This window comes from Tauraco erythrolophus, chromosome 17 (genome assembly GCF_009769465.1).
Source record: "Tauraco erythrolophus isolate bTauEry1 chromosome 17, bTauEry1.pri, whole genome shotgun sequence".
In the NCBI taxonomy this organism is placed as follows: domain Eukaryota; kingdom Metazoa; phylum Chordata; class Aves; order Musophagiformes; family Musophagidae; genus Tauraco; species Tauraco erythrolophus.
The window spans coordinates 12,486,446-12,502,074 of record NC_141481.1 but is presented as its reverse complement, the minus strand read 5'-3'; the positions used below and the strand labels follow the sequence as shown (position 1 = coordinate 12,502,074).

The 15,629-nt window shown below is 67.6% G+C and overlaps 1 protein-coding gene across 1 annotated transcript; it reads right to left on the bottom strand.

Annotated features, from left to right (window-relative positions):
• Window positions 1-1,589: 1,589 nt before the first annotated feature.
• Window positions 1,590-13,020, bottom strand: LLGL1 (LLGL scribble cell polarity complex component 1). The gene is given in 29 exon segments (XM_086622111.1): window positions 1,590-1,614; window positions 1,866-1,945; window positions 2,055-2,178; window positions 2,288-2,382; window positions 2,489-2,603; window positions 2,720-2,984; window positions 3,268-3,447; window positions 3,450-3,553; window positions 3,646-3,691; window positions 3,693-3,731; window positions 3,733-3,801; window positions 3,880-3,923; window positions 3,926-4,032; window positions 4,118-4,215; window positions 4,217-4,411; window positions 4,630-4,734; window positions 5,127-5,280; window positions 5,582-5,649; window positions 5,768-5,985; window positions 6,072-6,210; window positions 6,212-6,230; window positions 6,377-6,431; window positions 6,529-6,664; window positions 6,754-6,916; window positions 7,005-7,162; window positions 7,567-7,710; window positions 7,793-7,874; window positions 10,027-10,124; window positions 12,940-13,020. Coding segments are annotated over 28 exon segments (3,180 nt in total). The 3' UTR covers window positions 1,590-1,614; window position 1,866.
• Between the last annotated feature and the right edge of the window lie 2,609 nt (window positions 13,021-15,629).

The following is a 15,629-nucleotide window of genomic DNA, read 5'->3' as shown; positions in this document are numbered from 1 at the left end:
CTGCTTCTCCCCAAGCTGGGGCCAGTGGGGAGCACCGGGGCTGTCGCCCTGTCCCCCCCTTCTCCCAGCACGGAGCCCAGCTCAGCCCCTTCCCGTCCTGGGGGGCATCGGGGCAGTGTGGGCCCTGGTACACCCTGCTTGGGGATGCTGCTGTCCCAAACCAGTCCTGAGCTCCCTGGCAACTGGGGGACTGCTTCCCAGTTTGGGTGGGAGGATGCTTTGCTCTCAGCCCTGGGCCCTACAGCCAGCCCCGCTGTCCTGGGGGTGACAGACCCCCAGTGGGCACCAGCCAACTGGTATCATATCAATAAAGGCTGCACTTCTCACCCCGAGGCCGTGCCAGGCTCTGACTGCACCCGTCTCGCTCCCAAGCGGGATCCCCCCTACCCTGATCCTGCCCTTCCACGGCTTGGTGGGGGCCCCCAGCCCCCACCCAGCTCCAAGCCCACCGCCAAGGCTCCCCGAACACCTGCAGCCCAGGCAGTTGATATTAAATGCTTTATTTTCAATATTAAAAACCAGTATTTTTTAATAACTAAACAATGCTAAATTCATCTTACCAAAAAAAAAAAAAAAGATGAGGTGGGGCCGGGGGGGGTGGTTCTACCAGGGACACTACAGCCCCGGCAGGCAGCGACGGAGCCCAGGGCCCCCCCCAGCCACACATGTACCGCAAAAGAGCCCAGGGGGTCTGAAATGGCCCTGGATCCCCAAAAAGGAGAGGGGCAGGTGCCAGGCTGAGCCCCGGCGCCACGCAGGGACAGCCACGGTGGGCCGGGGGACAGAGCCAGTGTCACCGCAGCCCCCTGCAAGGACGAGGCCAGGCTGGGGAGCCCAGGGAGGGGTTTGGCACAGTGAGACCCCCCGGGGTGGGGGCCTATCTGCCCCCCCCCCACAGCACCAGCATGGACCAATGTGTTCCCCTCCCACCCCAAAACCCACCCGTGGCAGGAATTAGTGTCAGAAAGGAGCAGCAGGCACTGAGCCCAACCTGGAGAATAGCCCTTGGAGAAGCCACTAAGAGAAAAAGGCCACCTGTGACCCCCCTCCCTGTGTGCCCCCACCCCCTCCCCGGGCTGCTCAAGCCCTCCGGTGCCCCCTGGGAGCTGGGGGTCCACCATGGGCTCCCTGGGGAAGGGACAGTCCCTGTGCGGCAGCCGGAGCCTGTAAACTGCAGGGAACCGGGCATGTAAACACAGACCAGGGTCTGGGGGGGCCGTGCCGGGGGGCTCCTGGCCCCCCACCTCCCCGAGAGACCAAAACCAGGGGACGAGGGGGGTCTGGCCCTCCCCCCTGGAGTCGGGGAAGCAGCAGCATCCCCCAGGAAGGGGGGTCTGGAGCAGGGGACAGTGACACTCGACCGTGTATAAAAAAACAAAATTATCTTCCCCGGGAAGAGTTTGTGCCCCATGGCCCCCGGCTCGGGGCCAGCAGGGGGGGCCGGGGCCGGCAGCCGGGCAGGGAGGCGCGGGGGGAGCGTGCCGGAGTCGGGGCGCGCCGGCGGCCGGCGCGGATGTTAGAGAAGAGGCGAGTCTACGTTACGCGGGGAGGGGGTGCGGGGGGGTCCAGTTGAGTCACACGTCCCGGGAATCCGAGCGATGAGACTGGTGATGCCTGGGGATGACGCGGCCCCTGAGAAGAGGATCTGGGGGGGTCCCAGGACACGCTGTCCCCCTGCTCCCCCCCTCCTCTGCAAGACTCAGCGACCACAGCCCTGTCCTCCCCGCAATGGCTGGGGATGCCGCAGCGCCGCAGTGGGGTCCCGGCTCTGAACCCCACAGCACCCCGGGGTCTGCGGCCGGAGGTGCGTCCTCACCGCTGCCCACTCCCGCTCCCACCCCAAGGACCACCAACCCCTTGCCCACCTCACTTGATGAGGATCCCCGCCGGCCGGGTCTCGTCCTCGCTGGCGTTCCTCAGGTTCCTCTCCACTTCTTCCGAGGACCTGGGGCAGAGCAGGATGAGAGGCAGCCAGGGGCACCACCGCAGCCCCTCGGCGCTGGTGGCACTGGCCGGGGTGCTGGTTACCACCTTTTTCCCCCACCCCAACTCACGCCAGGAAATCCTTCACTTCCTCCACGGTGATGTCCCCAGTGGTGTCCAGCGGGTTCTCCATGCTGCTGTTGGGGGAGTCGACGGGGCCGGGCGAGAAGGCGGCCGGGTGCTCCTCGGGGGACCCTGGGGAACCACGGGATGGGAGGGCTGGGGGGCGGCCGCGGCGCGGGGCAGCCCCGAGCAGGGCCCACGGGGACACGGTGTGCGCGGCGGGGCCGGGGCGGTCACTCACTGTCGCTGTCGGTGGGGGAGCGTTGGCCCTCGGGGCTGTGCGGGACGTGGGTGCCGTTTGCCTGCGGCAGCTTCGGTGTCACCGTCGAGCTGTTGCTGGAAGGAAAGACGGGGAGAAGTCAGTGCCAGAGCCGGTGCCATAGGGCAGGGGGACAGGGGTGCTGCTGGAGCAAAGCCCCCACGTCCCCGGGGCAGGTCCCACCTGAGGCAGGTGGTGTCCTGGAGCCGGGCGACCTCCAGCCGGCACAGTGGCTCCGTCACGTTCCTGGCGCTCAGTGAGAAGCGCTCGAACTCGGACGGCGAAATTAGGTAGAAACCTGGGATGAGGGGATGACAAAAGCCTCAGGGACCTCCCCGTGGGGCTGCAGCCAGGGACGATGTCCCACCTACCAGGGTGGGATGTCCCACCCCAGCGCAGGTCTGGTGGCCTCACCCTGGCCGTGCTTGGTGAAGACGCAGGAGGCGATGCCGCTGATGTCCTCCTTGCGGATGCAGCCGTAGTGGACCTGGGGCCGCAGGCCAGGCACGGTGAAGATGTGGATGTCACCCAGGTTGGTGAGACAGGCCAGGCAGTTCTCCAGCCGCTCCTCGGAGCCGGTGCTGGCCAGGCTCACCAGGGCCACCTTCCGCACCCGGCAGCCCTCGTGTGCCGTCAGCTTGAACTTGGTCTTGGCGCTCACTTTGGGCAGCGTGAAGACCTAAGTGGGGGTGAGAAGAGCCAGGTGCCAGGGGGGAAGAGGAACCTGCAGGGTTTTGGAGGCACCCAAGCAGCCTCCCACTGTGGAAGCCCTTGGCAAAGGGCAGCACCTTCCCCTTGGAGCCACCACTCCGATGACCAGCATAGGAGTGCCCCAGGACCTAGCCGGTCACCTCCAGCCCTGTCCTTGCCCCTGGGGTGATGGGGACACCCAGAGAGGACATGGGACACGTGGGTGGTGGCTCCACATCCCCAGGCAGCAGGACACTGAGCCCCACGCTCACCTTGAACTGCTCCTCGGAGGAGATGAGCATGGAGTGACTCCCCTGCATGTCGGGGGCCTTGGCCAGGTCCCGCGAGACCTCGTAGGGCTCGGGCAGGGGGTTCCCTCGTCCGTCCAGCACCGCAATGGCCACCACTGGTGCCCGGTGCATCAGCTGGATCTCCTTCCCCAGCACTGCCTTCCACTGACCCGCTCCGAAAACTTCTCCTGCGATGGCACCTCCAGGGCGTAGGCGAACACCGAACCAGAGTTGGTCCCTGCCCACATCGTGGGGCCGTGGTGGGCGGCTGCGGGGACGGGAGCAGCGTCAGAACCCCCTCCCCACTGCATGGCACCAGCCAGAGCCAGCACAGAGCCTTTTCCCAGGGAAGGGTCTCACCATCTCGGAGGAAGGTGTCGGCGAAGTAGAGGCACCGCACCACCCCCCGAGAGCGAGTCGTCAGCCGAGCGGGGCTCGATACGCCGCCTGCCCCGGCGTCATCTCCACCTCGGGGGGTCCCGCCTGCTCGGCCAGCTGCGCGTTGGCCTCCTGCACCTGGGGAGGGGGGCACGGGGGTCAGCCCCTGCCCAGCGAGGCCGAGGAGCAGCCGTGGTGGCCCTGCTCCCCGCTCACCTTGCTGGAGGGGCTGCTGGCGTTGAGTCTCTTCTTGCCCGACACCGGCTCTTGCGGATGCGGCGGAAGGACTGCCGCAGGGACTTCTTGAGGGACTTCACGCGGGACAAGGGCCCCTCCATGGCCAGCGAGTCGTTGGGGTGCAGCGTACACCTGCGGGCACCGCTGCCCGCTCAGCGCCTGGACCCCCACCGCATCGCTCCTGGGGGTCCCCAGCACTGAGATCCCCCCCTTATACCTGGCCAGCACAGGGTTGCGCCGGTAATAGTCGAAGAGTCCGAAGCCGTGGCTGGTGCCGAAGGCCACGAGGTTCCACTCGGAGTGGAGGGTGACGGCGGGTGACGGCAGCGGGGGGCACACACTGCACCAGCACGCTGGGCTGGAAGCCGGGGGCGAAGGGCAGTGGCCCGTTCCTGGGAGCCAGCCGGTCGTGGCCCTTCCAGGTGAAGCCCTCGCGGTCCTGCAGCAGGTCCACCGTGGCCACGCTGACTGCGTGCTCCGACTTCTCGTCGCTCAGCTCCATCACCAGCACCTGCAGGGGACAAGCATGGGCGGTGGGGGGCACATGCCGGACCCCCCACCCCAGGACAGCCTCCCTGCTGTGAGCCAGGGCTAAAACCCTGCAGGCAGGAGCCCTTCATGGACGGGGACGAGGGTCTGCAAGGTCTGTAGCCCTTGCTGTGCCGTGTGTCCCCAAGGGGGGTGCCGAGAGGTGCCCGGCAGCCCCTACTCTGCCCCCCACTGCCGTACCTGCCCTGCCGTGCCCGCCACCACCATCTTGGCCGTGTACTTGCAGAGGGCGATCTTCTGCACACCCAGGCGCGGGTCGTCGCTGTAGGGATCAAAGCAGCCCACCTGTGGGGTGGGGGGGCCGGGGGCCTTCATACAGCTGCAGGGCAGCACACCCCTGGCACACCCCCTCATCCCCCCACCAGCTGGCGGGTACCAGCTGTGGCGCACGGGCTGCTCTGGGCATCGTGCCCGGGAAAGGTCTGTCCCCACGCGTCCCCCCCGCACTCCCCCTCCCCGTGCTGGGGCAGACCGCCGAGACGGGGCACGTGGAACAAGTGGCCCTTGTGTCCCCACGGGGCAGCTGTGCCCCAAGCCGGAGGCACATGGCCCCGGAGACGGCTCCGGCGGGTGCATCCTCCGTGCCCGCCTCTGGGTTCGCCCCGCCCCGGTGCCAGGGGAGGCAGGGGGGTGCTGGGGTGGGCAGCAGTGTGTTTCCCCCACCCCAGAGACCTCACCTTGCGGAAGGGCGGCCACTCCTCCTCGCCCGACTGGTTGAGGCTGTCGTTGTGCTCGCAGTCCGTCTGGAAGATGCTGGCAGTGCCCAGCTTGTAGAGGGGCTTCAGGGAGACCCCCGAGGCATCCCAGAACCGCACCGTGCCGTCCTCGTGCCTGGGGAGGGGGGACGGGGAGGCTCTGTTAGCGCCGAGCCCCGACATCTGCCCGGCTAACAAGAGCCGTCTGTGTGCTGGCAGCCGCCGTGCCAGGAGGCGGGGGACAAGGGGGGATGACACGGCGGGTGCCACGCTCCTGCCCAGCCACCAAGCTGAACGAGGGGCAGGCAGCCCACCTGATGAGAGTGGCTGGACCCCCCCACCCCATCCCAGGAAGGGAGTGAGGATATGTGTGTCCCCACCCTCCCGGCGCGTTTCGGGTGTCCCAAGCCCTCCCTCCCCGCTGCCAGGGCACTCACCCAGTGAGGAGAAGCCCCCTCTGCGTGGGCTCCTGGGCCAGGTTCTTCCCCCCATCGATGGGCCAAGCCTGGAGGGAGGGACGGAGGGAGGGATCGAGCCCACTCGAGGGAGTTGGAGCATCACCCCTCCACCAGCCTGCCCTGGGGGACTCGGGGCTCCCCCTCCCCGCCATCCCCATCACTCACCGCGGAGGAGAGCCGGGGGCTCTGCTGCTCGCCGGCGCTGACGATCCTCTCCCAGAGCTTGAGGGGCACATTGGAGACGTGGCAGGAGCAGGTGATGGCAGAGGAGTGGAGCGGTGCCAGGTACGGCGCCGGGATGGTGGGCCAGCCCGGCGTCTGGAGATCGATGGCCACCAGCTCCTCCTCCACCAGCACCACCAGGGCACGGGGGTTCTCGAAGCCTGGGGGAGGGGAGAGATGGCTGCGGCTAGCAGAGACCCCACCTCCCCACCACCGGCCCCTGCAGGGCTGCCCCGGTGGGACGTACCTCCCTCGGCCGCCTCGGCGCTCTGCACGGTGAAGAAGTCGATGACACGGGAGGTGAAGTCAAGCGTGGCCAGAGTCTGGCCCTGCAGCACACTGACACAGTGCCGGTCACCATAGCTGGCCCGCGGCAATCCCCCCGTTGAAGATGATGAAGGGGTTCCTGGGGGGATGAAGCAGCCTCCATCAGATCCTGGATCCCTCAGAGCATCTTCCCCCCAGTCCAGGTCCCCCCCCGTGCCCATCACCCACAGCCCGGCTGCTGGGGGGTGCACACCGGAGCAGCCCCCCCCGTGCCGGGGGCCGTACCCCGACTCGCAGGTCCGCCAGAGAATTTTGCTGATGGCTTTGCAGGGGAATGGACCTGAAACAAAAATCCCAACCTCACAATTGTGGCACCAGTACTGGGCTGGGTGATCAGCCCCAACCCCGTGCCACCCCCCAAAACACCCACCCCGTACCGTAGGGGATGGTGGACACGACAGGCTGCTGGGTCCGCTGGCCGGTGCCGCTCACCGCCCACACCATGTACCCACCATCGCTGTGGGAGCTGACGATGCTCTTCCCACTCTGCTCCCAGGCCAGGCTCTCGAGCTGCTGCGGGGGCATGGGGGGATGCTCAACGCTCGGGATGGGGGACACGTGCACACGTGTTGAGCCCCGCCATCCCCCCACCATCCCGGTACCTGGTTCCCCAGGAAGAGGTGCCGGACGGTACGCGTGCTCTGCTCCCAGAGGACCACCAGCCCCCGGCTGTACCCAATGAGGAGCTGACCACCGTCGCGTGGGTGCTCCTGGATGGACTCCACTGGCCCCAGCGCCTTCCCACAGCGGTAGTCATCGGGGACGCTGCATGAGAGGGGGACACACACACACAGAGGGAGGTCAGGGGGGACTGGGAGCGGTGGGGAGGGGGCGCGGGGCTGGTGGGGCTCACCTCTGCAGGATCTCATCCGGGAACAGGGTTTTGTCCTCCAGCAGCACCAGGGCGGGCAGGGCAAGGAAGTAGACCGCGCCGCCCTCAGTGCCCAGGCAGGCCACCGCGCAGGCGGACGTCGGCAGGACCACCGTCACCCGCGTGATGCTGGGGAGCAGCTGGGGTGGGGAGGGATGTGGGGGGCTGCGTCAGCCCCATGCTGGGTCTGGGACAGCGGCAGAGAGACCCTAAACCTCCCTGCCCCGCCGCTGCATCCCCATCCCCGCTGGCCCGGGAGGACGGGGACAGCGCCAGCACTGCTCCCAGTTAGAGCCATTAATCACCCCAGGCCCTGCCAGCACCTATAAAAAAAGCCCAGGGACACATTTCCTCCCCCGCAGCATCCCAGTCGGGATCGGAGGAGTATCCCGGCAGGGAAACCACCACCACCGAGGGGACCTTGGCCACCATCCTGCCACGAGCCAGAGACGGCTGCTCCCACGCGCCGTTCCCAGCCGGCAGCGGTATCGCTCCCAGCCGCAGCCCCACGGCGGGGTGGCTGGTGGCCCCCACCCCCCCCAACCCCAGGCAAGTACTCAGCGCTGCCGGACCCTGGGCGTCCTGGGAGGCCGAAGCTGCGAGTCTCTTCCAGGTGGGAGCAGCCCTCCTTCTGTGAGACCTCCCAGAGGTGCAGCGTGTTGTCATCCAGCAGGGAGAGGAGCCAGCCCTGGGGGGGCGGACACAGACACAGCAGGGTGGGTGGGGGGCCCAGGGGGCTGCCACCGGGTCTGCCAGGGCCACCCGCTTACCTGGCCAGGGAGGAAATGCAGCTGGGTGACGGTGGCTGTCTCCTTGTGCAAGCCCGTCAGCTCCACGCCGGGCGCACCGTATCTGGGGGGGCCGTCAAAGAAGCAACAAGGGCAGAACCGCAGACCCTCCCCGGCAAACGCCGGATCCCCTCCAAATTCCCCTCAAGTCACAGTCCTGCAAGCAGGAGCCAGTTCAGCCCCAAGCTCCCAGGGAGAGCCAGGGCTGAGCATCCCTGGCAGCACCCCATGCGGAGCCGGCCTCGGAACCACGGGGTCCACCAAGCAGCTCCAACCAGGATGCCCCGGGCCAGGGTGCAGCTGGCACATGGCCAGGGTGGGTGTGCAAGGGCCAGGCCAGCTCCTGCCCTCTGCCACCCTCTTCTCCCTCAGCTGCAGGGCCGTGGCCCCGGCCAGCCCAGCAGGCACCGGCAGCAGGGTGGGGTTCGGCATGCGCCGGCACAGCCTCACTCACCAACTGGTCCCGGCTCCTCCACCGGCAACGCTGCTCAGCAAGAACCGGGGCAGGACCCGCGTGGCAGCTCCAGCACCGCACGGTGCGCCCCGACCCGGCGCCTCCCTGGGACCCCCAGACCCAGGGAGCTGCTTCCCCCAGCGCAGCAGCACCGGTGCAAGGCACAGCCGCGGCTTGGCACGCCGCATGCCAGGGGCTTCCAGCCGCCAACCCCCGTGGTCCTCGCCCCCCGTCAGCCTCCTTGTGCCCTCGGCGAGGGAAACTGGCCCAGCGGCTCTGCCTGGACGGACAGGCAGGAGCTGTCTGGCAGCGCCGGGCACAGCCGAGCCAGCAGAGCCAGGCCAGAGCTGCCGAGGCTTTGGGGAGGCCAGACAAGAGGGCATGCAAGGGGGTGCACAGAGGGGGCTCTGGGCGCTGCGGGATGGGGGACATCACCCGTCCTTGCACACCTCGGGGCCCTTCCCCACCCCAAACCATGCTGCTGGCCAAAGGGCCAGCAGCCCTCGGGGCAAGTGGCCAGGAAACACTGGCCAGCTCACCGATGGTGGCCTGAGCCCAGGGATCCCCACCCTGCCCCAGGGGATCCCCCAGGCCGTGGCATCCCCTCGATGCCGGGCTGTCTGCAGCTGGATCCACTCGGTCCAGCTGGGGAGCACCCACGGGTGCCCCCACTAACCAGTAGCACCAGTCAGGCCAGCTCCAGCTGCCACCTCGCCTGGCGCTGGCTTCCCCCAGCACCGTGAACCTCCAGAAGCATCTTCGTGGTGGCAGCTGGAGTGGGACCAGGTGGCCACGGGCTGTAGTGGTGCGGGCACGACCGTGCCACCCCGCTGCCAGCCTCCAGCTGGGTACCACCCCAAAACCATCCCCACAGGATGCGCAGGGCACCACAGTCCCCTGCAACCACAGCTCCATGGCCCCCGGGGGGGGAGGGTTGATCCAGGTGCAGCCAGAGCCAGTGCCCCATGGCAGGGTGGCCGAGCGGAGCGGCCAGCGACGTCGCGGCCAGGCTGGCACCAGGGTAGCCCCGGCAACGAAAAAAACCACCCCACGCCATCTTTGTGCTCAGGAAGCAGCCAGCCGCCAGCCTGGGGGAGGGGGAGCGTGGCGGCCCCCCCACACGCACCCTGACCCCAACCCCGATCCGGGCGCAGCCGCCCCCGCATCCCCCCTCCCCGCATTCCTGCGGCGCGGGGGCCCCCCGAGCGCGGGCGCATCCAGCCCTGGCCCCCCGCCAGCAGCCCTCTGAAGTCTCCCTGCACGCCGCCGGCAACAAAGCCCAGCCGGGCCCCGCGTTGTCGTCGTGCCCCCCAGCCCCCTACACGGGACCGGGCTCAGCGCCGCGACAGCCCCCCTCACCCCGGTGCCAGGCCGGCAGGAGGCCCCGCTGCCCCTCGCGGGGCTGGTCTGGCAGCCGCCGCGGTGTCCCCGCGAAGGTGGCACGGCCGAGGGCAGGAGCCCCCCGGGATAAAGGGGGTGACACCGGGAAGCACCCCCAGCCTGGGATGCCGCCCAGGATGGCTGAGCCCCGCTGCTCCCCACCGTTTCGGGCAAGGCGGGGGTTTCCTCCGCTCCCCCCCCCCCCCTGCAGCCCAGCTGCAGCCCCAGCTGGACGGACGGACATCGGCAGAGCAAGGGGGATGAGGCGCTGCCAGAGGAGCTAGGAGCAGCACAGCCACGTCTCCCAGCGCACCCCGGGATGGGGGCAGCCGGGGGTGTGGGGGGGTCCTTACCTCCTGCCCTCGGTAGGGGAAAAGGATACAGCTTCACGGCTCCCGCCTTGGTACCGATGGCCATGACACGCAGGGCAGGGTCGTAGGCCAGGGCGCTGGGCTGGCTGGGGAAGCCATGCTCCACCGTCTGCCGTGGGGACAGGCAGGTCAGAGCCGGGACCCCCCCAGTCCTGGACCCCCCAAACCCCCCACAGCCCCCTCTCGCCTCCACAGCTCCGTCCCACGGCTCCCGTCCATACCAGCCTGAGTTTCACCCCTGCGATGGCGGAACATGAGGATGCTGCCTTGTCCCCCACTGCTGCCAAGGGGATCCCTGGGGAGGGGGGACACCACTCACCACCCAATTTCCACCTGACACCCTGAGAGGGACCAAATCCAACATCCGCACCACGGGCTGGGGTAGGTCTGAGCTTGCAAGAGCCCCCCAGGCTGGCACCCTGGCGAAGGGATCCCCCACCCTAAACCCCTGCCCAAGGTATGGATGCTGCAGGAGGGTGAGCGGGGTCCAGCTCAGCCCCACAGGCAGGTGGGACCCCCACCACAATGCCCCCGGGGGGCTGTGGTGCCAGGCGGCAGAACCAGGCAAGTGGGACCCAACAGCGCTGGGGACGTCCCTGCCGGAGGCGCGTGCTGCCCGCGGGCACCTTCCAAGGAAGTCCCGGCTGACAATGGCGTGCCCAGGCTCGCCAGTTGAGGAGGGGCTGCCCACCTGGCAGCAGGGGGGACGCGGGGGACACCCACCATCCTGGCCCGCGGTGAAGGGGAGCGCGGGGCTGCCGGGGGCAGCTCCGCTGAGCAGCGATGGTGCGATCAGACGATATGGAGGCTGCTGGAGCCAGACTGGCCGGATCCTGACCCGCTCCCTTCATCTGGGGCGGCCAAGGGATGCACCAGGGCGGCTTTTCACACCCACCGGCAGAGCCGCCGTCACCTCCTGGCTCCCGCCCCCCTCCAAAGGGCCACCTTCAGAAGGGTGCCAACGTCCCCAGCTCACCCTGGGGGTCCCAGCCTGGCTGGGGGGAGAGTTAGCGGGTGCCTGAGAGTCCCAGTCCCTGCGGCAGCCCCATGCAGGGTCACCCCGAGCCCCCCCAGGATGCACGTCGCACTGGAGGATGGTGATGGGAGCCGGGATGTCCCAGCGACGCTTCACGCTGGGGACTGATACGACGACCCCGGCAAAGACCCTCTCAGCGCTGCCCCAAAAGCACCCTCCCAGCTGCCCTGCACCCTGCGCGGGGGATCCAGCTCGCAGCCCCCCACACGCAGCCCTTCCTCCCGCCCGGCAGCGGGGCCGCATCCGGCTGCGCCGGCCCGGCCAAGGCGCGCTCCCGGCCAAATTACAGCAAATCCCAGGCAGATCTGGAGCTCGGGAGGAAAAACAACCGTTAATGGGAGGCAGGTGGGCAGCGGCGGCCCCAGCGCCAGGCTGGCCAGAGAGGGGCTGCTCCCCGGCCCCCCGGGACGTCCACCGGGTGCAGACCCCCCAGGGCGCCTGCTCAGGCAGGATCCGGCTGTGGGATCATCTTCCCCAAAACTGGGGGGCTCCAGATGGGCCAAGCCTCACGCCCTGGCCAGACCCTCGCCCGCAGTGGCACCCTGTGGGGACGGGGCTGTGCCGGGGTGGTGGGTGGTGGCTGTGAACCCCCCATCACAATGCATTCCAAACGTCTCCCAGCCCAGCCCCACTGTGGGGCGATCTGGGGGTCCCCAACGGAGTTTGGGCGAGCACCTGGCGAGCAACCGACGCCGGTGCTGGGATGCTGCCAAAGGGTGGACGGACAGACGCGACCTGGGCTCAGCCAGAGGCTGTTGTCAGTGTCCTCCAGGCCCCGTGGGCCAGGGCAGAAGGATGGTCCCAACACCACGGGGCTGCTGGGACAGGGTGCGCTGAGCCACAGGCGGGCACCCGCCGGCACAGCCCGTCCTGCCGATGTGCCGAGGGAAGAGTCCAGCACCCAAGGGCTGGTGGGGTCCCTCCCGGTTGTCCGATGAGCCTGGGGGGCTCCCCACGCCACAGGAGAGGACTGAGTGGTGAAACCTCCCCAGTGCTGCGGGGGGGCCAAGCTCTGGGCTCTGATGCCCACGGCTCCCCAGAGACACAGCACTGGGGTGCCAGGGGACCCCAAGCCCCCAGCCCTGGGGCTCACCACCGTGACCACTGCTGCTGACACAGGGCAACCCAGCCCCCCATATCCCAGCCCTGGGGGTGTGTGGGGTGAGGGGCTGGGTCCCCCAACGGGGAAACGCATCAGGGCACGCAATCTACGATGCATCAGGGCCAAAAGGGGTGGGGGGCCGTGGGGCAACCTGAAACCCTGCTGCCGGCAGAAAAGGCCTGGGGGAACCACGGGGCAGGGGCGGCGCGGGAACTGGGGTGCTCGGGGGAGCCCCCACCCCAGTGGCACTGGGGAAAGGGAATGTCGCACCAGTAGGGGGGTTGCATCCTGCCCCAGGGTGCCCCTCGGGTGCGGGGGGGTGTCTCCTATGGCAGGGGTGTCTGCTGCACCCCAGGGGAGGAGGGCAGCACCCCCAGCCCGCCCCCGCGGCGCGCATCGTGCAGCCGGGGGTCCCGGTACCCACCCGCGGCGGGTACAGCTCCCCTGGGGGTGCCCCCACAGCCTGCACCCGGGGGTCCCGCCCCGCCGGGGATGCCTCCTTCCCGGGCCCAGACCTGATCCCCGGGCAGCCGGGGGTCCCGGTGCGCGGCTCCCCACCGCGGCCACCCCCCGGGGGTGTACCCCAGTCCCCGGGGGGGCGGTGCCCCGTGAGCTGCTCCCCTCCCCCGGGGCTGCATCGCGCCCGGGGGGTGCCGGAGCCTCGACCAGCGGGGGGGTCTGCCCGCATCCCGCTCCCGGGGCCCTGCCCGACAACCACCCGGTGGCTCCCGGTGGTCGTCCCCCCTCGCCGGGGTCCGCCGCGGCGGCCCACCGCCCGGGGCGCACCTTGCTGAAGGCGAAGAGATCGTGGCGAAGGCGGTCGCGATGCAGGTCGGCGCCCTGCCGCCGGAACCGAAACTTCATCATGGTGGGGCCGGTGGCGGCGCGGTACCGGGCGGGGCGGGCGGGGCCGGCGATCCCGGGGGCCGGTACCGGGAGGCGGGTGGTCCCGGTGCCGCTCCCGGGGCGGGCGGTGCCTGTCCCGGCGGGGAGGCGGTCCCGGTGACGGGTCCCGGTGCGGTTCCCGGTCCCGGTGCGGCTCCCGGTGCGCGCGCCGAGCGCCGAGCGCCGCGCGCCGAGCCCGGGCAGGCACCGCCGCGGCGGGGCGGGGCTCAACCCTGACGGACAGCCCTCCCAGCCAATCACCGCATGAGCGCGCGCACCGCGCGGCGCAGCCCCGCCTACCCGCGCTGCGCATGCGCCGCCGCGGGCCGCGGGGGCCGACGGGAATTGCAGTCCCTCCGCCTCAGGCGCCCTCTGTGGGCGCTTTATTTATTTTATTTTTTTTTTTAATTATTTTTTTCCCCCCTCTTTTCTTTCCGCTTTTCTCCCCGGTGTGGCGTGAGTCACCCCGGGCAGGGCAGGCCTTCCCCTCCCTGCTGACTAACCCCGGCCCCGGGGGATGCGGCTGGGGGTGACGCAGACTGTGGGGTGGCAAACGCCCCGGGGGGAGCGGGGGCCGCGGCGCTGGTGCCCCGGCGATGGGGTCTCGGATGGAGGGAAGGGGTTTGACCCTGCGTTCAGCTCTGGGGGCCTCAACAACAAGAAGGACATGGAGCTGCTGGAGCGGGTCCAGAGGAGGCCACAGAGATGATCCGAGGGCTGGAGCACCTCTGCTGTGGAGACAGGCTGAGAGAGTTGGGGCTGTTCAGCCCAGAGTAAAGAAGGCTCCGGGGAGACCTTCCAGTACCTAAAGGGGCTACAAGAAAGCTGGAGAGGGGTTTTGGACAAGGGTGTGTAGTGATAGGACACAGGGCAATGGCTTTAAACTGAAAGAGGGGAGATTTAGATTGGATATAAGGAAGACGTTTTTTACACTGAGGGTGGCGAGGCACTGGAACAGGTTGCCCAGAGAACTTGTGGCTGCCCCATCCCTGGAAGTGTTCAAGGCCAGGTTGGATGGGGCTTTGAGCAACCTGGTGTAGTGGAGGGTGTCCCTGCCCATGGCAGGGGGGTTAGAACTGGATGATCTTAGAGGTCCCTTCCAACCCAAACCAGTCTGTGATCCTATGACCCCACACCCAGCACTGGGGCTCAAGGGTATCACCAGACCAGGCAGGAGCTCAGCGCTGCTGAGGAAGAGGGGGAAGCAGAGGATGGCCACTACGCAAGGCTGACTGACCCCGTCCAGCCATCGCTTTCCTTCTGCACCACACAACCATCCACTCACCCATCGCCATCCCCCTCGAGCCCTGCACGAGGCCGAAGCACAGGGTGCAGCCCCCCCCGAGGGTGCTGGGGCCATTTGGGGACCAGGCACCAGCTGCGGCGAGCCTGAGGTGTGAAGCAGGGGGGGAGCTGGAGGGGAACAGTATCTGCATTTTCTCCCTGGGGATGAAGAGCAGGAGAAGGAGGAAGGCAGCGAGCCCCATCCCTGCTTTCTAGGACAGTGCAGGAGGGACAGACACCACGTTTGGCCGCCCCATCCCAGGGGAGCTGGAGACTCCCTTTATTTAGAAGCGGTTCCCGGCTCCCGCAACCTCGTTTCTGCCGGCAGGGAAGCACGGGACACGTCCCAGCCGCCGGCACCACCACACAGGCAGGCAGAGTGATGCTTTCTGCTTTATTCAATTAATGCAGCAATCTATACAAGGAAAAAAAAATAATAAAAATGAAACTGTGAAATTCCAAACCCTGACAGTGAAGAACCAAATTCTTCCTAAGAATCAACCAGAATTAAAAGATTCCCCCCACGTCAGACTGTACATAAAATATCTCTGCCCCATTTACAGCATTTCACACAGTACTTCTCGTATCTCAAACTTCAGAACTGTACAACTTTGTTACAAACCACGCTTTTTCCTAGGAAAAGCTTACGGAAAAAAATATTGCCACTTTCTTTTTTATTTTTTTATTTTTATTCATAACAAACAAACAAAAAAAAAAAATTAGAATCTTTAAAAACCAAAATTAAAGTCAGCCAGAACTTGTAAGTGTGGGCAGGGGTGTGGGAAGGAGCAGAGACGTGCTTCTCAGCCGAACGTTTCTCCTCCTGACCAGGAAAGGGAACGCTTTTGGCAGATAAAAGACTATTTGCCACTGGTGGGGGTCTGGACCCCGGACCCCTCCCACCTTCCTCAAAGCATCGCAGCTGTTTCGACCCACGGGGTTCGGACACGTAATGGCGAGTGCTCGGTACCAACAGCACCGACAGCCAAAGGTCCGGGTTCCCACCTTGGCAGAAATCGGCTCGTGCTGGTGCCAGCTCACCCCGGAGAGCAGCTGGGCAGCCTTGTGCCCCAGCGACATCCCCTGGACCCCTGGGATGAGCCAAGCCCCAGGATGGGAATCGCCGCAGCTGTCACCTGAACTAACAGCTGGATGAGGGTTCAGCAGGTGCAGAGCCAGACGTGGCAAGGTGGGCTCCCCTGCTACAGTCAGCCCGCCTGCCGAGCCCAGCCAGGCAGGGACCTGCCGGCAGACTGGCAGCCCCTCCCTCGGCCAGCTCACCTCTTCCCGCTGGCAAACGCCCTTCC